A 26,550-nucleotide genomic window follows, 5' to 3' on the forward strand; every position below is an offset into this window, starting at 1 on the left:
TTGGAAAACTGATTGACAGGTTGGTCACACTTGTCAAACAGTGTTTGACAAGTGTGACCAACTTTTTACTATAGATGCAGCCTATGCAGCATCAATAGTAAAAGATAGAATGTTAAAAATAATAAAAAAAAATGGTTATACTCACCTTCTGCAGACAGCCGATCTCCTCAGCGGCGTCCGTTCCTATAGATGGTGTGTGTGTGCAGGACCTTCGATGACCGTGACGTCATCGCAGGTCCTTCACACACACCAGCTATAGGAACCGAAGCGGCAGCATAGCCACATGCGGAAAGTAAGCAAATCAATGCATTCCTAGTTGTGCGGAATTCCCGCAATTCCGTAAATTTAATGAACATGTTGCTTTTTTTTCCGCGATGTGATTTTTTCGCGGAAAAAAATGCAACATTTGCACAAGATATGCGGAATACATTGAAAATAATGGGAGGCATATGTAAGCGGGTTTTTTTGCGTTTTTTTTTGCGTTTTTATAGCGAAAAAACGCGAAAAAAAACGTGAAAAATACTCAACGTGTGCACATGGCCTGACACTCGGCTCACCTAACCACTTGTTGTCTCCTACGACGATTATGATGACTCCTACCTTGGTAGAGTTGTTCCTTTGACTGAGTTTTCCCGGAAGGTCTTCTCATACTGCGGGAGCTCCACAAACTCAAATAACCACTGCAGAGTCTCTTCTTCTGTCCAGTTGTGAACTGCGTGAAAAAAATAGAGTCAATGTTATAACTAATCCATCTACGGTACTTTTATTGAACTTTTTCATTAGTTACACACATACATTTGTGTCCTCCTACTCCCTTTTCCAAATGGCACAATACAGATATTTGCTTAGTGACAGGGGTGTAGATCCCACCACCCACAAGTTAAATCAACACACAGAAAAGTTAAGGCTGACAAAGGTTACATTTAGAGTTCAGACTTCTGCACGCCTGGGAGACTTTACATATTCTCATATTTCACTACAAGGGGTAGAATACTACTGTCAGCTCCCGTGTTCATTTTACCGTGAAATTCATCTGCACGCTTACGCTCACACAAAAATGAACGGTCGTCTTTAGCTCTTCCATGGTTTTAGAGATCTACTGTGATAAATCGTAAGTGATCATTACTGGTAAGATTTTTTTTCTTGGGGCCAAGTCCTCTTCACAAACCAAATCCAACCATGTCCTTGGCTCGGACAGCACAATAATTCCCCAAAATGTCACGGCCCAGATGACTAGGATTAGTAGCAGGTCATTTGCGCATACAACATAGATATATTTTTTAGGTGTATTCGTAAACTTTCTGCGATTTGTAAGAAAACCCTAACAATTTAAATAACTCGGCACAACTAATATAACAGGTGGTTTCTCCAAACTCCATTTCAGTTTCAGAATTATTCAACTCCTTCCCGAGAAGCGCAATCAGTCCTTCGTAGAGCTGCCTTGGCTGTTATGGCCTGCTGTAGACATGATGCATGGCCGGACACCAGCTACTGAAGGCGTTCGAGGAATCTGGCCCTAAGTTTGTAAATTCTGCTTATATACCTAATTTGCAATGGGGTTGCAAAAAAGTTCATTGCATTTGCATATACGCAAACATACAGTATACATATAAACACCCAAATTCATTACATTTTAGAAAAATAGGGGGGGTGGGGGGGACTTTCAAGAATCTACGGCTTAGCGCATATTCCAGTTTGTTTCACAAGTGTTTCTTTACTCCTTGTTCCTATTTATGTTCCTCTGTGGTTTTGCCGCCTTTAGTCTGAATCTATAACGTGCACATTCCAATAAGAACAAAAGAAAACAGTGAAAATGAACAGGGATGTCCAAACTTTTCACAGATACCTTGTATACAATTCATTTTATTTACTTTTGTTTGTTTGTTTTTTTTACAATGTGAAGTTTATAAAAGTTTTGGAGGTTTATGGGATGTATAGCATCTGACAATTTCTATTTAAAAAGGTACAATCTAAAAAGTCAACATTTACTCCTGATCCTCTAGGAGTTAAAAATCCATATCACCTCGTCCATCAGGAATGTGAGAAGTATAAAGTGAGGCTGGAGCCCTGGCATGGGGACCATATAAGGTAGAAGAGTTTCTCCTCTTATTCAATTAAATGGTCTACATGGGAGATTAGAGCTGGAGCCGTACTGCACGTGGATTAGGATTTTTTAACCTTTTCCCTTTTCCAAACAGTTTTAAAAATATCCATGGATTCCAAAATTGAAGACGATTATATCTATGAGCGAACATTCCATTAGGTCAAAGAAGGGAGACCACAATTTTAGGATAGGTCATAAAGACAATTAAAGAGGAAACCAGAAGATGAAGTCCAAAACACCCGACATCTGTTATTGAGGCGAGCCATGACACCCGAGAACATATTAGGCTGGTTCTTGGCCATGACATACAAACCAGTAGAGATAAAGGCTATTGGGGTGAGTCATGGCACCAGTGAACACATTAAGGTGGTTCTTGGCCGTGACCTACAAACCAGTAGAGATAAAGCCATTGGGACGAGTTGTGGCACCAGTAAACACATTAAGGTGGTTCTTGGCCAGGCAAACAAACCAGTAGAGATAAAGGCCATTGGGGCAAGTCATGGCACCAGTGAACACATTAGGGTGGTTCTTGGCCGTGACGTACAAACCAGTAGAGATAAAGACACCTACCAAATCTAAGCAGAAATACAAACTTGGATACAGTACTGTACCTCTATACAATTAAACTATGGTCACAAACCTAAAAAAAAAGGGGTGGTCAAGAAAATATAAATTATTGAACCTGTCACTAGATTAATGCTGCCCCTACCTCGGGCAATATGAATCAGAGCTCAGTTACATGACAAACAGATTATAAGAACTGAAAAGCCGGACGGGGACTATAGGGAGAGACTTCACTATTGTGGTGTGGTCCCAGCTGACATCTTCCAGCCCAGACTCCAGCTGATTGTCTCTTCCAAGGGTGTACATTGAGAGAGACCTGTCAATGGCCTATTGAGAGGGGAAGAAGCAAGTCAGGGGTCGCATCGGACTAGAGAATGCTATACCTGGCTGCAATCGATCAGCCAGGCTCTAATTAATACCGACTGATATGGGCAGCCCAAATCTAGTGACATGTTCCCTTTAAAAGCAATATAAGACACTCATACACGACAGTTTTCTCCAAACCCAAGAAATATTGCCCGATGAGTTTGCCCATAGTTTGATAACAGTTTGTCTCTGACTGCACTCCGATTCCAATTTTTTTCATGGACCCAGACTTGCATTGCCGATTCTGATCCGAATGTCAGATCAAAATTGGAGATGTCTCCGATTTTTTTTTTTCCACGGACTACTTAGTCCAAGGAAAAAAAACAAACAAAAAAAACAAACATGTGGACAGCCCAATAGAATATCCTTGGTACGAGTTCTATCTATTAAAAACTCGAATAGCACTTGGCTGACAAAATCGGTCATGTGCACCAGCCCTTACCCTCATCTTTCCTCCACAAGAACCATTTCAGCTCTGCACATTCCTAGCTGCTCTGCTTTCTGGTCCCACTCAACCAGTGCCACCAGTGATGACCAACCTCAGGCAGTGATTAGCGAAGTGGGCATTTCTGGCAGTTTAGGCTGTGCACACACAGTGCATTTTTTATGCATTTTCATGGTGTTTTTTCCACGGGTCAAAAACGCTATGGAATCTAGGCTAATTCAATGACAATCCTGAAGTGTTGTGCACATACATGATCGGTAAATTTCCTTTGAGTATTTGCAGTGCGTTTTTTCTGCAGCATGTCAATTCTTTGCCTGTCTCTGCAGCGTTTTTCACCCATTGACTTAAAAACTCGGATTTGCCGAGTTTTTGTTTGCATTTTTACTGGCTTCCTATGGTGTTTCCCACGCTGTCATCTGTGTGACAGCACGGGAAACACCAGCACGGAGGTTCTTATTGGCAGTAACGCTACCGCCAGTAAGACCGTCTGTCAGAGCTCTGCGGGGTCATGCTGTCAGATGTCAGGGTGACCCCGCAGCTGTGACTGTGCCCTGCGGTTAAAATCTTACCACAGGTCAGCAGACATGGTCTGACGAGACTACTGCTCCCATCGGGCTACGTCTGCTGTCACTGATAGCAGTGATGGCAAGAGCCGCTGATGGCAGACGTAGTCTTACCAGCCGGCACCTGTGCTCACAGTTAAAAATAAAAAATAAATAAAATAATTACATACATATTCAAATAAAAAAAAAACATTATACTCACCTAACACCAAATCCCGGACACCGTCGTCTCCTAGAAAAAAAAAAAAAAGGAAAATAATAAACTAAAATATACTCACCTTAACACCAAATCCCCGATACCCATGTCAACTACAAATACCGTAATCAAAAATATTAAGCCACCATATACTCACCTGTCCGCCGTAGTCCACGTAATCCCAAGTGTCCCTTGGCGATCTCACAATCGGGAGATGTGACCACTCTACCCGGCCACTGGCGAAACACTGAAAGGAGGTAATTGATCCCGCAGTGTATTACTGAGCTGTTCTTGCTGCAGGAGACGGTGGCTTTGGTGGATTAGGCGTTCTGTGAATATGGTTTAAATTAAGATTCATTAAAGGAATCTGTGATTATTTCAAATAAAGGACTTTATTCTGGGCGTGTGTTTTTTTTTATACAATATCACTATGGGGTTACTAATGGATGTGTCTTATAGATGCTTCTCTATTACTAACCTGTGGGCTTGATGTCACTTGACAATACAAAGGTGACATCAGCCACAAATATGAACCCCACTTGCCACCGTGGGAAGAGCGAGGCTAAGCGCCAGATTTTGCACATCTCATAGACGCGCCTTTTCTAGGATGGCTGAGAGCTGATATTTTTTGTCTGCGAGGAGGCTAATTTCCATGGTCTCTTCCTAGGCCATTCATATCAGCCCGCAGCTTTCTGCCTAGCCTTTGCTGGTTAGATTTTATAGTGGAACCCCATGTCAATTTTTTTCTGGGGTTCCCTTGTAAACTAGCCAGTAAAGCCTAAGCAAACAGCTGTGAGCTGATATTAACGCTCTGGAAACCTTTATGGCTATTGGCTCCTTCCCAGAATATTAGCATCAGCCGTCAGCTTTCCCTCTGCTGGTTATTAAAATTATGCGGGAGCCCACACAATTTTTTTTCATTTTTTTTTCTTTAAAATTAAGAGTTGCTATTTGGTTAAAGCCTATGTACGTTCGTTCTGCTAAGGCTTCTACATAGGCTTGTGACAATGTGTGTGTGTGTTTACTTATTGGCTTAGTAATGAGGGTGTTGGGATGACACCTTTTCATTACTAAGGGTACCGTCACACTCAGCGACGCTGCAGCGATATAGACAACGAGCCGATCGCTGCAGCGTCGCTGTTTAGGTCGCTGGGGAGCTGTCACACAGACAGCTCTCTCCAGCGACCAACGATCAGGGGAACGACTTCGGCATCGTTGAAACTGTCTTCAACTATGCCGAAGTCCCCCTGCAGCACCCGGGTAACCAGGGTAAACATCGGGTTACTAAGTGCAGGGCCGAACTTAGTAACCCGATATTTACCCTGGTTACCATTGTAAAAGTAAAAAAAAAAAAAAAACACTACATACTCACCTTCTGATGTCTGTCACGTCCCCCGCCGGCGGCTTCCCTGCACTGAATGTGTCAGCGGTGCCGGCAGTAACAGCGGTGATATAATATATATATATATATATATATATATATATATATATATATATATATATATATATATATATATATATATATTAATATAATCCCAGTGTAACGGGCATAGGCGCAAATTGCATGCACTCAGTAAGTTAGAGCATGCATATTAGTGTGGCAGTATTAGCAGCAACCAAAAAATGGACAGAAGGGTAAACCCCCCAGGAAGAAGCCGAACGCGAAACACGCGTCGGGGACACACGCTGCTAAACTAGGTTGTATACCCCTTTATCCTCATGTTTATTTAGATTGATCTCCTTCTGTCCATTTTTTGGTTGCTGCTAATACTGCCACACTATATATGCATGCTGTAACTTACTGAGTGCTTGCAATTTGCGCCTATGCCTGTTACACTGGGATTACCGTATATACTCGAGTATAAGCCGACCCGAGTATAAGCCGACCCCCCTAATTTTGCCACAAAAAACTGGGAAAACTTATTGACTCAAGTATAAGCCTAGGGTGGAAAATGCAGCAGCTACCGGTGAATTTCAAAATTAAAAATAGATGCTCCATACCGTTCATTATGGCCCCATAGATGCTCGACATAAAGCTGTGCCACATATAATGCTCTGCACCGTTCATTATGGCCCCATAGATGCTCCATAGAAAGCTGTGCCATATACAATGCTCTGCACCTTTGATTATGGCCCCATGGATAGCTGTGCTATATATTACCTCTGCACCTTTGATTATGGCCCCATAGATAGCTGTGCCATATATAATGCTCTGCACCTTTGATTATGGCCCCATAGATAGCTGTGCCATATATAATGCTCTGCACCTTTGACCTTTGATTATGGCCCCATAGATGCTCCACATAAAGCTGTGCCTTATATATAGTGCTCTGCACTGTTGCCCCATAGATGCTCCACATAAAGCTGTGCCTTATATATAGTGCTCTGCACTGTTGCCCCATAGATGCTCCACATAAAGCTGTGCCTTATATACAGTGCTCTGCACTGTTGCCCCATAGATGCTCCACATAAAACTGTGCCTTATATATAGTGCTCTGCACCGTTGCCCCATAGATGCTCCACATAAAGCTGTGCCTTATATATAGTGCTCTGCACCGTTGCCCCATAGATGCTCCACATAAAGCTGTGCCTTATATATAGTGCTCTGCACTGTTGCCCCATAGATGCTCCACATAAAACTGTGCCTTATATATAGTGCTCTGCACCGTTGCCCCATAGATACTCCACATAAAGCTGTGCCTTATATATAGTGCTCTGCACCGTTGCCCCATAGATGCTCCACATAAAGCTGTGCCTTATATATAGTGCTCTGCACTGTTGCCCCATAGATGCTCCACATAAAACTGTGCCTTATATATAGTGCTCTGCACCGTTGCCCCAGATGCTCCACATAAAGCTGTGCCTTATATATAGTGCTCTGCACCGTTGCCCCATAGATGCTCCACATAAAGCTGTGCCTTATATATAGTGCTCTGCACTGTTGCCCCATAGATGCTCCACATAAAACTGTGCCTTATATATAGTGCTCTGCACCGTTGCCCCATAGATACTCCACATAAAGCTGTGCCTTATATATAGTGCTCTGCACCGTTGCCCCATAGATGCTCCACATAAAGCTGTGCCTTATATATAGTGCTCTGCACTGTTGCCCCATAGATGCTCCACATAAAACTGTGCCTTATATATAGTGCTCTGCACCGTTGCCCCATAGATACTCCACATAAAGCTGTGCCTTATATATAGTGCTCTGCACCGTTGCCCCATAGATGCTCCACATAAAGCTGTGCCTTATATATAGTGCTCTGCACTGTTGCCCCATAGATGCTCCACATAAATCTGTGCCATTGCTGCTGCTGCTGCTGCAATAAAAAAAAAAAAAAAACACATACTCACCTCTCTTGCTTGCAGCTCCTCAGCGTCCCGTCCCGGCGTCTCTCTGCACTGACTGATCAGGCAGAGGGCGGCGCGCACACTATATGCGTCATCGCGCCCTCTGACCTGAACAGTCAGAACAAGAGGACGTGAAGACAGAGCGGCGCCCGGCGTGTGGAACGAGGGAAGGTAAATATGTAATACTTACCTGCTCCCGGCGTCCCGCTCCTTCCCCCGGACAGCTGGTCTCCGGGTGCCGCAGCCTCTTCCTCTATCAGCGGTCACCGGCACCGCTGATTAGAGAAATGAATTATGCGGCTCCGTCCCTATGGGAGGTGGAGTCCATATTCATTTCTCTAATGAGCGGTCCCATGTGACCGCTGAACAGGGGAAGAGCTGCGGCACCGAAGACCGTGGGACGGGCAGGGGGAGCGCCAGGAGCCCCGGAAGCAGGTAAGTATGCCTCAGCGCCCTCTCCCCCTCACCCGCCGACCGTGACTCGAGTATAAGCCGAGAGGGGCACTTTCAGCCCAAAAATTTGGGCTGAAAATCTCGGCTTATACTCGAGTATATACGGTATATTAATCTTTATATAAAAAAGACTTTATAGATTTGCTTGTGTCTGTCGCACTTAAAACCATATTGAGGTATATTTTTTTGCCCTATTAATCATATATGACTCATGACGGACCATTTATCAGCACTAAGCACCTTTCTATGTGGTATTAGTTTATTAGCAATTATGTATATATATATATATATATTATTGGCGTCATTTATAACGTTTCCCATGGCCTTCTTATTAATATGTAGGCTTGGATAAGCCACTTTGAATAGAAGCAATTTATAGATCGGGGAAACATAATATATAACAGCCCTCAGGATATATGTGATGCTTAGCCAAGTGGGCGTTAACTAATAGGGATATTTAGGATAAATCAGGGGTGCATTACCCAGTTGGGCAGTTATATTGTGCACTAGTATCTTCATTTTTTAACTTTTGTATTTGTATTAAAATTGTTTAACAATAAAGTGTTTACATTTTAGATTGGCGTTGGCTTCCATTTTTTCTCTCATTGTAAAACAGTGCTGGCATCGTTGCTTTTGCTGTCAAACACAACGATACACACCGACCTAACGACGAAATAAGGTGCTGGCCTTCTAGCTTCGACCAACGATATCACAGCGGGATCCAGATCGCTGCTGCGTGTCAAACACAACGATATCGCTATCCAGGACGCTGCAACGTCACGGATCGTTGTCGTTCTCGTTGGAAAGTTGATCAGTGTGAAGGTACCTTAAGCCTAGGGCTAGGTGTCAATGACAGCTGCTGACAACCAAGCCCTAATCCCATTACCCTGATGCCATTGCATCAGCATGAAAAAGGTGGTGTTAAACCAAGAAACCACCTCACAAGACGGTTTTAAAAAAATATCTTCATTTAGCACAAAAAAGCCTTAATTGCTGTAGAAATACGCATGCAAAAAAAAAAAAGGCAAAAACAAAAGTTTTTCCTGCCAAGAGATGCAGAAACCTTGTAGAAATTTCTGCAAGCAAATACTCAACGTGCACACATAGCCTTACAGTATGTCAAGGACAGGAAGTAGAATCCATTAGGGACTAAGCAAGCACCGGCGATAGATAAAAGGCGACCGGGTGGCTTCTTCATTTATAATGTGAGTCTGATCCTTTTTGTGGACCATTTATATTCCCCACACATCGCTCTCACATCAGTAGCAGCTTGGATGCTAGAGAAAGTCAGTGTTTCTCCAGACTGCAGATTTGGAAAAGAGAAGCCCTTTGTAGTGCTCTAGTCTGAAAACACTTGTCTTTCCTGTTTTTGGTGAGGAATTAATCCCACAAGAACACAAGCCACAGCTTGCCCAGATTTAGTCACTGGATAATGACTACAATCATTCATTGTACGCCATTTATCCAGATTAATATTCCGAACATTTTTGTGGATCACACTTACATGCTGTACTTCAGTGCGGGTATGTTTTGCCAGCGTGGATTTCCTTTCATCTTGGACTCCATAGTCTGATTCTTTACTAGAGAAGTGTAATCCCTTGTTTATTTGACCCTACGCTAGGAGGAGCAGAGAGTTAGGAAGTGAGATATCCACTCACGTTTTATGGTGACATTGTGGAATAATATTTTCTGGGGAACTAAACAAACCCTCAGCTCTCGTGGAACATGAGTAAAACGCAAAATAAACCATTAATGGGCTTCTCCCGCTTATAACAATAAGCTTCAAGATCCAGCAAAGCTTACAAATCACAGTACCCGCAAGCTGCAATCAGCGGGGTCCAGTCCCTGCAGATGCACATACCTACAATTAGGGGTGCTGGAGACCTTTTCTTAGGGTATGTGGACATAATGTATTTTAGACACTGAATTTTTCCTGCAAAAAAATTTTCAGAAAAATGTTGGTAGTGTTTTTCCTTTTTACATCATTCAGGCTTTTGAGTCGGCTTTGCTGTGCTAGTTTTTTTTTCTTCTATGTATTTTCGATTGTATGTAGTAGTAGTGAGCGTCAAGTGGACACTGCCAAAAGTGCTCAGGTCAAAGCTTTGAAGAAACTAAAAACAGACAAAGCAAGTTGTTTTTACATCGCAGCGAATTTGTTCATATTCCAAGACACTACAGGAGGGATTTATAAAAGCTTTTATGCCACAAAAAGTTGAAAAGGCGCAAAATTTTTGCGTAACGCAAAGTTGGCAAAAAAAAAATAAAAAAATGAAACATTTGCCATTTCAATCAGCACTGCTGAAATGGGCAGAATTGGGAAGGAGCTAGGACAGTGGCCATGCCCGCTAATCCAGTTCATGAAAACTTTTGGCGTTTTGTAAGGCACAAATGCTACTCCAGTCCCGGAAACGCACGTCGCTCAGAAGCCTCGCCGAACTGAATGAATTTGGAACCGCTCATACTCCATGAACATTTGCGTAGCAAGATTACGACCTACACCAGTCTTACTGAATCAGACTGTATGTTGTAAGAACACCATGGGGAGAGCAGAGACTTCTTATACAAAAAGAAACTAATCAAACATTGCGGCCACACCTGCGATAACACCAAAAATCACACTGACATGCTGACTGACAAGGATTTAATATGGACTGCAACCAAAAGATGGCTTCTACGTGCAATCAATTTTGGCCAAATCATGGGCACATCTTGACCGTAGTGCACCCACAATACATCGCCCAAGTCTTAAAGGGCTGTTCTCATGATTGATCTTCAAAAGCACACCATTCCTTTGCCTCCTGGATTCCTGCTTGCTGAGGATGGTGGGATCTTCATAGTGGCATTATCGTGCAGCGAGCCCAAGACTGTGCACTCTCCGATGCTGCCAGAGGACGCAGATTTGTTTCTGCAGCATTTGAGGATTATGGGGACTCTGAACCTGGCTGGATCCAACAATCTGGACAGATTCAAAGTAGCATTTGCAAGATCCATAACAAAAAGCTTGTAAGTGCTGCACTCTATGCCTAGGAAACCAGCCAACTCTGTTACACTGCAGAAGCGGCCGGTAACCCAGCTGACAAACAAATACAACTGCAAACCCTTCGTTCTTGAGAATGGAGAAGATTTTAATAGGAAAATTACAAAGTTGCTTGTTTAACAAGCATTTCAAAATGTTACCCATGTATTATGCGAAAACCCCTTTTAAGGTTCATTTAGTCAAGATATTCAGGATTGCAGTATTAAAAAGACAGATCTCAGGAGTTTGGAGTGCCAAAATACACAAACATTATTTTAATCAGCTCCTAGGATGATATGTGCATTGGATTAGCATTAAGCAGGAAGATTACATATCTTCATATTTGGAAATTATTTTTAGCTTGTATGCACAAACATAATATGATAAAAGTAATTGCTATTTCTAATGCATCAGGCAGTACGGCCAATAGCCATGATGATAATCATCAACACCAATTATGTAAAGGGGGGGGGGGATCTGGGATTTAACAAAAAATAAAAAAGGACCTAAGCACTACCAGGCAGGTAATTGCCGTTGACCTGCTTGTTGTGCATGGCGCCATTCTTCCCTGGCAGAGAGCAGTCACAGGCCACTCCTGCCGGGGATTCAGAGGTCTCTGCTGATGTCACGTCTACAGAGAGGTTTCTTTTCTGCTCCACTTCGGGACGTCCGGCGTCGCTCTGATTGAAAGACGGATCCCCGCTACCTATCTGGTACTAAGAACCAGGAAATGGGCTCAGCATGTGCTGCTGCTGGATGAGGACAGTGTGTGGGAGCTGGCGAGTGACCAGTCTAGATGTGAGCTGTAGCTGGGAGAGAGACAACTGAGGGGCTTTCTGAATGGAGGAGTGACCGGGGAGTCAGCAGAGGAGCTGAGCAGTCTTTGGGCCTAGAGTGCAATGAACAATTTAATAACGGACACTACCAGAGTGTGGGAGCTGGCGAGATCTCATACAGATCTGTGTGACATGAGTACTGACCTGCCGGATGAACTGTCCTTTTCTGCTGTGTTTTCTTTTGTACTGGAGCATGGCTGTTTGTCTATAGAGCGAATACACCTCGCCTTGCTGGCCAACGTTCACACAAGCAATGTCTTATTCCAACGTCCACCTCAAACACTACCCAAGTGAAACACTACAATATAATATGCACGTTGTGTATATATATATATATATATATATATATATATATATATATATATATATATATATATATATATATATATATATATATATATATATATATATATAACTTGAAAAAAAGTGTATATTACTTTTCAAAAGTGTGAGTGCGGGTAATGTAGGCCTTGTTCAATCACACCATAAATGCACCCTTGTTAGCGAAGTCTTCCCCCGGACAGCACCGCCATCGCTGATGGAGGGGGAGCATGCAACGGGACGCAAACCATCGCCCACTTCCCACTAAATGCACGGTGCCGATTATACCAGACTTTCATTACTTTAATAACTAGGAAACCGGCACAGGTGCAGCAAGTTTCACTAAGACGGCGCTTTATGTCAGAGAGCCATTACACGTCCCTCCATCATTGGCCATTGTTAGGATGGGATCAGTGGTGCTGTCCGGGGAAACAGAAGTTAATAAGCAAGAACATGTATTAGGTTGCCTTTATTCTTTTGTATGTAGAAAGCGGCCAACCCCTTTAACCTAATGTAGGTGCACAAAGCACACTAGGCATCATGTTGCACATTGCTCATCACCTTCAGATGTTTTCCAGCTCTTCCACAGGTCCTCCACGGTGATGTGTTTGTCCTCTCTGTGCAAGTGGTTGTGCTTGTGAGAAGCGTCCTTGTAATTCATGTCTTCACGTAAGAACTAGAAAAAAAGGTAATATACGTTAGACAAAATGGTCATGTAGCGTGATAGCCAAGACAATGTAAGATCAGGAAGCACAGCTACACAGCATAGTGCACTTACAGATGCAATTTTACAATTTACACCACACTGTTCTCAAAGGGAATCTGTCAGTAGACCAACATCCTAAGCAGTCTATGTGGGTATGTAGGTCATATGGAGGCGAATACAGTGATACCTTTGGTATCTGCGATCTGATTCCTTATTCCACAGACATCTACGTGTTTGTGAATATGCAAACGAGCTGCTATGATCTATGGGTCGGACATAGATCTCCACGAGAATCTGCCTCTGGAGGTTATTTTACGTGAACGTGGGAGTTACCAGTGTGCTGTGTAATGGCTGACAGTCTGCTCTACTTATTGATATGTCGCACACTGGTAACGCCTGCTTTCATGTAAAGTAACCTCTGGAGGCAGATTCCCGGGGAGATCTATGTCCAGCCCATAGATCTTTACAGCTCATTTAATAATTAAGAAAAATGTGGATTTCTCCGGTGTAAGACATTGGATTGCAGATATCAAGGTATCATTTTATTCAGCTTCTTATGACCTGCATGCCCATATAGACGGCTTAGGAGGCTTTATCCTACTGATAAGATTCCCTTTAAACTGTAAAGTTATAATAGATCACTCAGTTAAAAAAAAAATAATACTATATATATATATATATAATGTGTATATATATATATATATATATATATATATATATATATATATATATATATATATATATATATATATATATATACATATACACACATATATATACATATATATACATACATACATACATACATACATACATACATACATACATATATATATATATATGTACACACACACACAGACACACACACATCTTTCTCACTGGCCACTAGGCATTATGCTAGAGATCACACTTCATATTCTGTACAGAGGACTTTTCAGCAGTTTCATCAACATCACAGTCCGGATTACAATGACATACAACGCTATTCATAGATAAAAGAGGATCCACCATTCACAATAAGCGATGGTCACAGCTTACTTGTTCCTGCTCCCTTCACAATGAACTTTCCCTGAATTAAAGCATGTCTAGAAAGCTCCAATGAGTCAGTGCCAGTCTATTGCTGCCTGTGTGCATGTGGCTGCTGTAGGTCTCCAAATAATGTTAAAAGGCTCAGGCAGGAAGGCTGGTCCCAGAGTGATGTTCAGAAAAGAAACGAAAATTAATATAGAATGTAATAGTATCTGGCTTAAAAAAAAAATAAAAATACAAATAAATTGTGTGTATAAATATGTATATATATGTATATATATATATATATATATATATATATATATATATATACATATATACATACATATACACATACACACATACATATACACACACACACACATATATAGATAGCTAGATAGACACACACACACTAGATGGTGGCCCGATTCTAACGCATAATGGTATTCTAGAATGTGTACTTTATTTATGAAGTTTTCAGAATAATGCAATTTATACACAGGATTCGGCCGGCCGTGACCAATTAGCGAAGCGTGGTTCAAATTCTGCGCCAATTCATGGGCGGACTGCGCCTGTCGCTGATTGTTCGGGGCCGGGCGTGACCAATCAGTGAAGCCAGGGCTGGCTCCAAGCTTTTGGGGGCCCCGGGCGAAAGAGTCTCAGTGGGCCCCCTCTAACACATACCACGATTCATGATGCACAGATACAGCAGAGAAATATACCGTCCACAGCCAAATAGCATACAGCCCACGTAGTATACAAAACAGCCCACGTAGTATATAACACAGCCCACGTAGTATATAACACAGCCCACGTAGTATATAAGTCACGTAGTATATAGCACAGCCACGTAGTATATAACACAGCCCATGTAGTATATAACAGCCCATGTAGTATATTGCCTAGCCACATAGTATATAGTACAGCCCATGTAGTAAATAGCACAGCCACGTAGTATATTGCACAGCCACGTAGTATATAACACAGTCACGTAATATATAGCACAGCCACGCAGCATATAGCACAGGCCACGCACAGGCCACATAGTATATAGCACAGCCCATGTAGTATATAACAGCCACATAGTATATAACACAGCCACGTAGTATATAACAGCCCACGTAGTATATTGCCTACCCACGTAGTATACAGTACAGCCCATGTAGTAAATAGCCCAGCTACGTAGTATATTGTACAGCCACGTAATATACTGCCCAGCCACGTAATATATTGCACAGCCACGTAATATATTGCACAGCCACGTAATATATTGCACAGCCACGTAGTATATAGCACAGATGTAGTATATAACAGCCCACGTAGTATATAACACAGCCCACGTAGTATATAGGAATGTGGGCACCATATCCCTGTTAAAAAAAAAAATTTAAAATAAAAAAATTGTTATATACTCACCTTCCATCGACCCCAGATCCAGCCCAGGCGTTTACCGATGCTCCTCGCGACGCTCCGGTCCCAAGAGTGCATTGCGGTCTCGCGAGACTGCTACGTCAACATCTCGCGAGACCGCAATGCATGGACCGGACCATCGCGAGGAGCGGGAAAGGCCTGTTCCTGATCAGGGGGCCGAAGGACAGTGAGTATATAACTATTTTTTTTTTTTTAATTATTTTTTTTAACATTAGATCTTTTTACTATTGATGCTGCATAGGCAGCATCAATAGTAAAAAGTTGGTCACACAGGGTTAATAGCAGTGTTAACGGAGTGCGTTACACCGCGGCATAACGCGGGTTAACGCAGCCATTAACCCTGTGTGCCATTTCGCGGCCACACTGTGCCCGTCGCTGATTGGTCGGGGCCATTTGACCGCGATCAATCAGCGACTTGGGATTTCCGTGACAGACAGACGGACGGAAGTGACCCTTAGACAATTATATAGTAGATATTTTTTTTTATTATATACATTTCCCTTTAATTCATCAAAATGCGGCATCTGCTTCAGCTGCTGAAGAAACAGTTAGAAAGTCACAGTGATTCAGATTGGGGGCGAGCACTTTTTAATGCACCCAGTGTTTCGATTTGGTAGGGTGCAGAGGGATACATCTCTTTGCAATGGTGTGAATACCCTGACGCTCCGTCCAGACACAAGCAATAAGCAGCCGCTGTCGGATGTGAAAGTCCGCATCCTGAGAGTTAGCAGGATCGCATTGACATGTTACTGGCATCTGGAGGCAGACTGGGAAGATTTCATTACAAAATTAAGAATTTTAAAACATGCGAGTAATGCACAAATCTGACAACAGGGTAAAAATGTACAAGCAAATTCACCCTGCTGTCGGGTGCAAGAGAGTCAATAGGAATGACTATGGTGGGAGCCGTGTAATCTCCCACAACGCTGACAGAGGCTCGTGAATGGAAATGTTACCTACAACTAGGCACGGCCTCAAAACACCAGTGTACATCGCACGGTCACATACACACTGAATGGCGGAGGAAGAAAATCCCCCCAAAAATATCACTGATAACTGCAAGGTGCATATTAGTTATCTGTCAGGGAATAACCAGTCTTGCATGGGACTGCTGCTGTGGCTAACATGTAGTTTCAACCTTTGGAGGGACTGAATACAGATCAAATAAAAATGCCCATCATTATGTTGTCATCTTTTATTATGTTAATTTTATCAACAAGTGGGAAAGCTTTAAGCCACATTACCCAGTGGTTTTGGCATGTATTTTCACAGTAAGTTTACCTGCCTCATCAGGTCTGAGATGTTTATTTAGCACATCATTTGTATTGTGAAATCTGCTGACACATTGAATATCTGCACACAACCTCTTTCAGGCAGGCCAACCCACCTAATATTTCCCCCTGAACCGTCATTTTTATTTTTTGTTTCCAGAGAGCTTTTTTCGAATTTTTAATCATCGGCGTTTCCCCCCAGCATTCCTGTGGCATCTTTTTTACAGCAATTTTTTTTTTTGTAACTCCAGTCAACAACAAAAATAGGATTTTTTTCAAGCGAAAAAAGTCCTTCCGCCTGACATGTATTATAAAAGTGTAGAGGATCTTCGGAGGAAAAAAAAAAAAAAAATACACCTGAAGAATTGTCGGCTCACGTCTTTTACGCCTCTTTCACACTTCCGTCTGCTGGCGGCCGTCGTAATGCGTTGTTGTGACGTATCGACGGACGTCGTGAAAATAGTGAAAAACGTGTGTAACGCATCCAGTGTTTTGATGGATGCGTGGTTTGTGTTGTTGTCTGAATTTGAATGGAGAAAGAGAGTGTGAGTGAGTTTTTTCCCGGGTTGGAAAATGCTTCCAGGCATGCTCAAATGTAAAAACAGGATCCATCACTGGATTCCTGCGTTTCACACTGACCGCAGGATCCTGCGTCCATAGGCTCCCATTCTGTGGAACGACGTAGGAGACAAAAAAAAAAAAGTTTCTTTGAACGTTTTTTCCAAACGACAGGCCGTCAAATTCTGCAGGATCCAGTGCACGACGGACGAAACGTGTGGCCATACATCGCTAAAACAAGTCTATGAGAAAATGCAGGATCCTGTTTTCTCAAAAAAACAACGTATTTCGACAGGACTACGAAGACGGAAGTGTGAAAGAGGCCTTATTTAATCTTGGAAACCTGAAGCGGTAGAGTGCCTGGGGGAGCAATTAAACTTCCCAAGGGGCCACATGAGACCGTGATTGTTGTGGAGGGCCGAACCGATACACTGAAATTAATTTTGCACAATATTAACCCCTTAACCCTCGGATGTATTCTCGGTTTTGAGTTTTCGTTTTTTGCTCCTTCTTCCCAGAGCCATAACTTGTTATTTTTCCATCAATTTGGCCGGGTGAGGGCTTATTTTTTGTGGGACGAGTTGAACTTTTGAACGACACCATTGGTTTTACTACGTCGTGTACTCAAAATCGTGAAAAAAATTCCAAGTGCGGTGAAACTGCAAAAAAAGTGCAATCTCACAGGGGTTTTTTGTTTGGCTTTTTTAGCTAGATTCACTACATGCTAAAACTGACCTGCCATTATGATTCTCCAGGTCAGTACGAGTTCATAGACACCAAACATGTCTAGGTTACTTTTTATCTAAGTGGTGAAAAAAATAAATAAAAAATTGTGCCTTTTTCCAATACCCGTATCATCTCCATTTTTCATGATCTGGGGTCGGTTGAGGGCTTATTTTTTGAGGGCCGAGCTGACATTTTTAATGACACCATTTCGGTGCAGATACGATCTTTTGATCGCTCGTTATTGCATTTTGATGCAATGTCGTAGCGACCTAATAAACGTAATTCCAGCGTTTTGAGTTATTCTCTCACTATGCAGTTTAGCGATCAGGTTAATTTTTTTATTGATAGATCAGGTGATTCTGAACGCGGCGATACCAAATGTGTAGGATTAATTTTTTTTTATTATTATTGTTTTATTTTGAATGGGGCGAAAGGGGGTGATTTGAACTTTTTTTTTTCTTTACTCTTTGCATGCTGCAATAGCCTCCATGGGATACTAGAAGCTGCCACCACCCGATCGGCTCTGCTACATACAGGTGATGTCGGCTCTGCTACATACAGGCGATGATCAGATCGCTTGCATGTAGCAGAATACCTCACTTGCTATGAGCGCCAACTACCAGGTGGTGCTCACAGCTATCCAGCAGTGACAACCATAGAGGTCCAGGAGACTGCTGGTTGTCATGCCAATGAACCAGTGTCACGCGATCACGTGACAGGGGTCACCGGTGGGCGGGTTTAGCATTGGTGGAAGAAGGGGCCAGCGGCTCAGTCCTCCACCAATGTATTCACCGCTGCCTGCGTCCAGAGCATGCGGAGGGCAGGTGAGGACACTGTGGCGGGCAGGTGAGGACACTGTGGCGGGCAGGTGAGGACACTGTGGCGGGCAGGTGAGGACACTGTGGCGGGCAGGTGAGGACACTGTGGCAGCATCTGTGCGACAGCGTCTTTTTCTGGCATATCTGCCTGTCAAAAGAATGTAACAACGACTTTTTGTTCATGTGTTCAGCCTTCCGATCGTCTACACCAGACCTGGGCGAAGTGAGGCCTGTGGGACCCATCCGATCTTCTGGCTGTCCCAGTCCTGTCCGCAGGCCACACTTTGCCCAGGTCTGGGTCTGACGATCAGAAGGCTGAAAATACGAACAGCGAGTCGTCGTTACATTCCTTTGATTGTTTCTGGACATGTTTCGGAGCAGACATTACTGAAAAGGATGCTGTGTGCACGTGCCCTATATACAGAGAATAGAGAAACTGTAACCCAGCACCAAGGAGCATATTAAAAACTCAAAATTTTTAAAAAATCCATGAAAAAAGTACATAAACAGGAAATCCAGAACAGTGAAAACCTGCGTGTTTCGGTCCATATTCGGTTTTCGAAACCTGGTAATTTCACTAGAACCTGCAAACTATTAAAGAGGTTTTAAACTATTAAAGAGGTTTGTTCACACTACAACCTCAGCATCCACCAAGAAAGCTATGATTGAAAACCATCAAAAAAAAAAAAAAAAGACAAAACACCCAAGATAAGCAAACCTGAGAGAAATAGAAAAAGACAACTAATAAACGTATAGACTATGGCACAAATGCACAAGCCACTAAAAAAGGAGAAAAATAGCAATGAAGAATCAGTACCGTACAGTGCATGTGTATATCATAATGGCACCGGACATTACATCTGCTGATCGCACCTTCCCTCTTATGTTCATGAAAATTACTTAGTAAAACTTATTAAATTCTAATCAAGTGTCCGGCAGCCCATGATGACAGAAGATAAACATTAACAATGAAGGGAGCTCTAATGAAGTCTTCTGAAGGCCATCAGAAGTCTCCCGGTATTCACAAGTCTCCCGGGAATCTGTAGATGTAGTATTCTTGTATGGGATCATAACTACTAGTTGGTTAAAGAAAATTTATTTTAAAAAACTTTGGGGGGGGGGGGGGGGGGGGGGGAATGACATCCTCAGTACTCATTGGTGTGATGTATAGACATCATAGACAAGTGGGCCGGTCTGATGTTTGAGAACCAGTATGAGAAGAACAACGAGAAGGTATCCAAGATCAGCTTCCACGATCTGTATAGAACTTTACATTTCCCTGTGATAAGATGAATGTAAGGCAAGTCTTCCAGCAATTACTGGCCGCTAATTATAAAGGGGTAGCCTTTATCAGGGGTGGACATACTGAACATGAAGCCAGTCCAGCCCTTGAGGGAGTGTGGTCCAGTGAAGAAGACCTGTCACACACAGAAGATATAGTCGTGTTCATTCTGTTGCCACCCTGGTAGATTCTCTTCCATCTCAGGATGTTGAGGAAGAGGCCTCCGGCTTCTGTCTGTGCCCACTACATGCCTTTTCACAGAAAATAAGGTGGTTTTCCACAGGATTCAAACTCACAACTTCTATCACGGCAGACAAACATTAGCAGTGAGCCACAAAGCTGCACTGCTAAGTTTAGGAGAATTTTTTTTCTACCCAAATATTTCTTCTTTACAGGCATATTGTACTGGTACATAGTGATACATCTCTTTATATCAGTACCTCTAAATACATAGCTCTAGGAAAAACAATTATAATAATCACATTTTAAATGCACTTTTAAAAAAAATAAACATCACAAACAAATAATGGGGGCACAATTGTATCACTGATCATAACAAGCTGTACAGCACAATGCACAGTTTATTTACAGTAAGGGGGGAAATGAATAGAATAGAATAGAAGACATTTTCAGTTTCACACTTTTTTGTTAAGTATATAATTCCACATGTGTCAATTCATAGTTTTGATGCCTTCAGTGTGAATGAACAATTTTCATAGTCATGAAAATACAGAAAAATCTTTAAATAATCTTTAATATATATATATATATATATATATATATATATATATATATATATATATATATATATATATAGCGCTAACATATTCCGCAGTGCTTTACAGTTTTGCACACTAAATGAGGTGTGTCTAAACTTTTGGTCTGTACTGTATGTGTGTGTACTATATGTATGAGTGTGTACTATGTGTGTGTGTGTGTACACACTATGTGTGTGTGTACACTATGTGTGTGTGTGTGTACACTATGTGTGTGTGTGTACACTATGTGTGTGTGTGTGTACACTATGTGTGTGTGTGTGTACACTATGTGTGTGTGTGTACACTATGTGTGTGTGTGTACACTATGTGTGTGTGTGTACACTATGTGTGTGTGTGTACACTATGTGTGTGTGTGTACACTATGTGTGTGTGTGTACACTATGTGTGTGTGTGTACACTATGTGTGTGTGTGTACACTATGTGTGTGTGTGTGTACACTGTGTGTGTGTACACTGTGTGTGTGTACACTGTGTGTGTGTACACTGTGTGTGTGTACACTATGTGTGTGTGTGTACACTATGTGTGTGTGTGTACACTATGTGTGTGTGTGTGTACACTATGTGTGTGTACACTATATGTATGAGTGTGTACTATATGTATGTGTGTGTACTATATGTATGTGTGTACTATGTGTGTGTACTATGTGTGTACTGTGTGTACACTGTGTGTACTGTGTGTACTATATGTGTGTGTACTATGTGTGTGTGTGTGTACACTATGTGTGTGTGTGTACACTGTGTGTGTACACTATGTGTGTGTGTGTGTACACTATGTGTGTGTACACTATATGTATGAGTGTGTACTATATGTATGTGTGTGTACTATGTGTGTGTACTATGTGTGTGTACTATGTGTGTGTGTACTGTGTGTACACTGTGTGTACTGTGTGTGTACTGTGTGTACTATATGTGTGTGTACTATGTGTGTGTGTACACTCTATGTGTGTGTACACTATGTGTGTGTGTACACTGTGTGTGTACACTATGTGTGTGTGTACACTATGTGTGTGTGTACACTATGTGTGTGTACGTGTACTATGTGTGTGTGTACGTGTACTATGTGTGTACTATGTGTGTGTACTATGTGTGTGTGTACTGTGTGTACACTGTGTGTACTGTGTGTGTACTGTGTGTACTATATGTGTGTGTACTATGTGTGTGTGTACACTCTATGTGTGTGTACACTATGTGTGTGTGTACACTATGTGTGTGTGTACGTGTACTATGTGTGTGTGTACGTGTACTATGTGTGTGTACTATGTGTGTGTACTATGTGTGTGTGTACTATATGTGTGTGAACTATATGTGTGTGTACTATGTGTGTGAACTATGTGTGTGAACTATGTGTGTGTACGTTGTACTATATGTGTGTGTACTATATGTGTGTGTACACTCTATGTGTGTGAACACTATGTGTGTGAACACTATGTGTGTGTACACTGTGTGTGTGTACACTATGTGTGTGTGTGTACACTATGTGTGTGTGTGTACACTATGTGTGTGTGTGTACACTATGTGTGTGTGTGTACACTATGTGTGTGTGTGTACACTATGTGTGTGTGTGTACACTGTGTGTGTGTGTACACTATGTGTGTGTGTACACTATGTGTGTGTGTACACACTATGTGTGTGTGTGTACACTATGTGTGTGTGTGTACTATGTGTGTGTGTACTATGTGTGTGTGTGTACTATGTGTGTGTACTGTGTGTGTGTGTGTACACTATGTGTGTGTACACTGTGTGTACTATATGTGTGTGTGATGTGTAAATACAGATGTGCATATTTTGTGTGTGTCTCTAATGTGAATATGGGGCCTGATGGAGGGTGGGAGCCCCGACAAGTCCTGCACTGGGGCCCTTCACTGTCACTATCCCTGGTCTTGATGAAACAACTGTATATGTACCCACAGTAAGCATAATTCCTTTAATCAGGTGTAATTATGGAAGAACCATAAACGAATTAGTGAAAAATAGTCAAGGATACAAAAACTAATAACGTGATATTACACATGTCTATTTTTTCTATAGCTAGGACTTTAGGCGCAGTAACACATGGTGCATTATATCTACCATATGTAATACAGGCCCTAAACCTGGAAAATTAAATGAGCTGTATAGTATTAGCTTAGTAAATCAAAACGCTATTAATGAGCATGAAATACGGCAAAGAGCCACGATAACTATTATTAATGGATTCTTGCGGCCACATAAAAATCAATAGCACTTATGGAAGCTACGTATGAAACTAATGAAGAGCCATTCGGCAGTAACAACAGGAAAGCCTGTGACATCTGCGGGCTGCTCGGAATCATGTCACCACCACCATGACGGAAACATTAACAACCACGCGCTTCCTCCTACTGTGTACTATGAATGTGCACCGATACATTTTCCAGGAGCCGATAGATAAGAGAAAAATCTAAAAAAAAAAAAAATCTAAATATGGTGGTATACATTCTCACCGGATATACTGTACATGTAATGTTCGGACACATAGCGGAAATCTATCACATACAGTATTATTATTCCAACTGTAAAGTGGTAATCAGGAGGCATCATCCATACTGCGGTATTATATCTATGCACAAGATGGGGGGTTTATGAGATCACAAGCCTACAGGCAAACAGGGCAACGGAGAACGAAACAAGTTACATCCCAGATTTCAGAAATATTCCCCCTACAAGTACTGATTCTAGCAAGACGGGGAAAATAATCACAGTGGCCTAGAGTTCTCCTGACACCCAGCCACACACCGTTACCATCGGGCCTGCGGCACGCCACACCAGAGCATGCATTACATGGACGCCGTCCCAAAAAACAGCCGTTGCGGATTAGCCTTAGGAATTTCTGGTGCGGATTTTGCCTCTCCTGGCAGAAAACGCAGCTGCGGATTTGTTGCGTTTTTTTGCGGGTCCGCAGCGTTTTTTTGTGAGTTTTTGCTGCGTTTTTTTTTTGCGGATTTGCTGCGTTTTTTACCCCTGCGGATTTTTATAATGGAGTGGGTACAAAAACGCTGCAGATTTGCAAAAAAGAAGTGACATGCTACTTCTTTTAAACCGCAGCATTTCCGCAGCAGATTTTCCGCAACGTGTCCACAGCTTTTTTTTTCTCATTGATTTACATTGTACTGTAAATCAATTGCGGATCTGCAGTGTTTCTTCACCTCAGAAAACGCTGCGGATCCGCAGAGAATCCGCAACGCGTGCACATAGCCTAAATCAAAAGCAGCTTTACATCTGAAAACAAATAGGATTATTAATGAAAGGTCTTGTTCACACAGCAGAGTTTCCGCAGGTAGTCTGCTGTCTGCTCTCCTAATAGGTCTGTTTTACTTCATACTAGTATTCCTTATAATATAATAAGTTTTTACTATTTATTTTTTATTTGATGCGTGTTGTTCCTCTGTTATTCCACCTGGAAAAAATACAAATAAAATTGACACGGGAGAGTTTAAACTCCCCTTGTTGCTACAGTCATAATTACTAACAGATTCATGCGGTGTACAGAAAAACACGACACACGGTACAGACACACGGTACAGACACACGGTACAGACACACGGTACAGACACACGGTACAGACACACGGTACAGACACGATACAGAGACACGGTACACACGCACACACGATACAGAGACACGGTACACACGCACACACACGATACAGACACACGATACACACATGCACACACACGATACAGACACACGGTACAGACACGATACACACGGCACAGACACACGGTACAGACACGATACACACGGCACAGACACACGGCACAGACACACGGCACAGACACACGGCACAGACACACGGCACAGACACACGGCACAGACACACGGCACAGACACGATAAAGGCACATGGTACAGATGCGCACAGACAGTACAGACAGGCACACGCGGTACAGATACAGACGCGCACGGTACAGATACAGACGCACGGTACAGATACAGACGCACGGTACAGATACAGACGCACGGTACAGATACACACGCACGGTAGAGATACACACGCACGGTAGAGATACAGACGCGCACGGTACAGATACAGACGCGCACGGTACAGATACAGACGCGCATGGTACAGATACAGACGCGCACGGTACAGATACAGATGCGCACGGTACAGATACAGATGCGCACGGTACAGATACAGACGCGCACGGTACAGATACAGACGCGCACGGTACAGATACAGACGCGCACGGTACAGATACAGACGCGCACGGTACAGATACAGACGCGCACGGTACAGATACACACGCACGATACAGATACACACGCACGATACAGATACACACGCACGATACAGATACACACGCACGATACAGATACACACGCACGGTTGTGTCATCAGTTAGAACACATATGGAAAATTGTGTATGGCAACTATACCAGGATATGAAAATCTTAACTAAGCTACATGGGGAGATTACATGATTCAGTACAATGGAATCAGATCATATAAAAAAAATGTACATAAGAACCACATGGTGAAAAAAAATCAATAATCTTTATTAAACAAAAGTCCCATTGTGCTCCAAACACAACAATTAGTCACTTGAATATACCCTGACATTAGTGTCCCAAGTCTCAGTGAGCCGGGTAATAAGGAAACACAGATAAAGAAGCAGATACGGTACATATTCTTACCTCCTGTGGGTGGTGGTGCAGATAGACATACAGTACAGACATACAAACATACATGCAAACATTTCCAGAAATTATAACAGAGGAACTATGCAACATAGTATTTAAAAAGGAGCAGTCATGTTGAAAATGGTATCTGATCTGCAGGCAGGATGTTATAGAAAAGGAGGATTACCGTATATAAGAAACATCCAAACTTTTGCGGGAAATGTTTCAGGAAACTTTGCATTTTATTCATGGACATCCTTGGGAGTTTGTTTGCATATGAGTCCAGTGGGCGGTCCTACTCCGTGACTGGCAGTCTTCCTGCTCACTCAAAGGTCCAGTGGGTGGTCTTATCAGTGACTGACATCCTTCCTTGCAGGAGTGAGATACATGGACCGCTGTCAATCACGGGTAAGACCGCCCACTAGACCTTTGAGTCCCACAAAACTACACTTCATCCTGATCAGCACCTCCCGCTCTATAGCATCTAGTCCATAGATTACACAGAATTTTGACATTGGCATTTCCCCTCTGATAGATGAATGGGCACCATTGTAATAACACTGCCTCTGGCTACTAGAAGTACTATAAAAGGTGTTTTGGGTGGAGGAACCCCCTGTATGACATCCAGATACTATGAGCAAATGAGCAGAGGTGCTGATATTAAGACAAGCCCTTTATTTATCCTGGCCATAAACATTGGGTACATTCAATGATTTGGGCATGATCTGCTGACCATCTCAGGTCTTCTGGGGAGTCCTCATTAGAGTTGAGCAAACATTTCAAAATTTGGTTCCGATTACGATCGGCCGAACGTCATTGGAGTCAATGGGAGTAGATATGTCCAAATATGTTCGGAATTGATCGTCAAACAAATTCGGCACGAATAGGGTACCAATATGGCACGAAATTCGGATTCGGCAACCGATTACGAACATATTCACTGAACTCTAGTCCTGACTCTCCTGGACAGTAGATAATTCTGAAAAGAAGGGCCATGTATGTTTCATTTCAACAAGCCCGATAACTGTTTTCAGGGGCGATAAAGCGACACTGGAGATGTCTCACATGGACCTATGCCTCTTTCCCTACTGGAGAACACATGCACACTCATCTGGAC

At 42.4% G+C, this 26,550-nt stretch overlaps 1 protein-coding gene across 2 annotated transcripts in view; it reads right to left on the reverse strand.

Annotated features, from left to right (window-relative positions):
- Nucleotides 1-26,550, reverse strand: part of STIM2 (stromal interaction molecule 2) — a 115,399-nt gene that overhangs the window by 29,573 nt on the left and 59,276 nt on the right. For both annotated transcript variants that reach the window (XM_077279936.1, XM_077279937.1), the window contains exons 3-4: nt 12,777-12,891; nt 601-712 (exon numbers count right to left, since the gene is read on the reverse strand). In XM_077279936.1, coding sequence (XP_077136051.1) covers nt 601-712; nt 12,777-12,891 — 227 coding nt within the window. The remainder of the gene's footprint in view (nt 1-600; nt 713-12,776; nt 12,892-26,550) is intronic.

This window comes from Ranitomeya variabilis, chromosome 1 (assembly GCF_051348905.1).
Source record: "Ranitomeya variabilis isolate aRanVar5 chromosome 1, aRanVar5.hap1, whole genome shotgun sequence".
In the NCBI taxonomy this organism is placed as follows: domain Eukaryota; kingdom Metazoa; phylum Chordata; class Amphibia; order Anura; family Dendrobatidae; genus Ranitomeya; species Ranitomeya variabilis.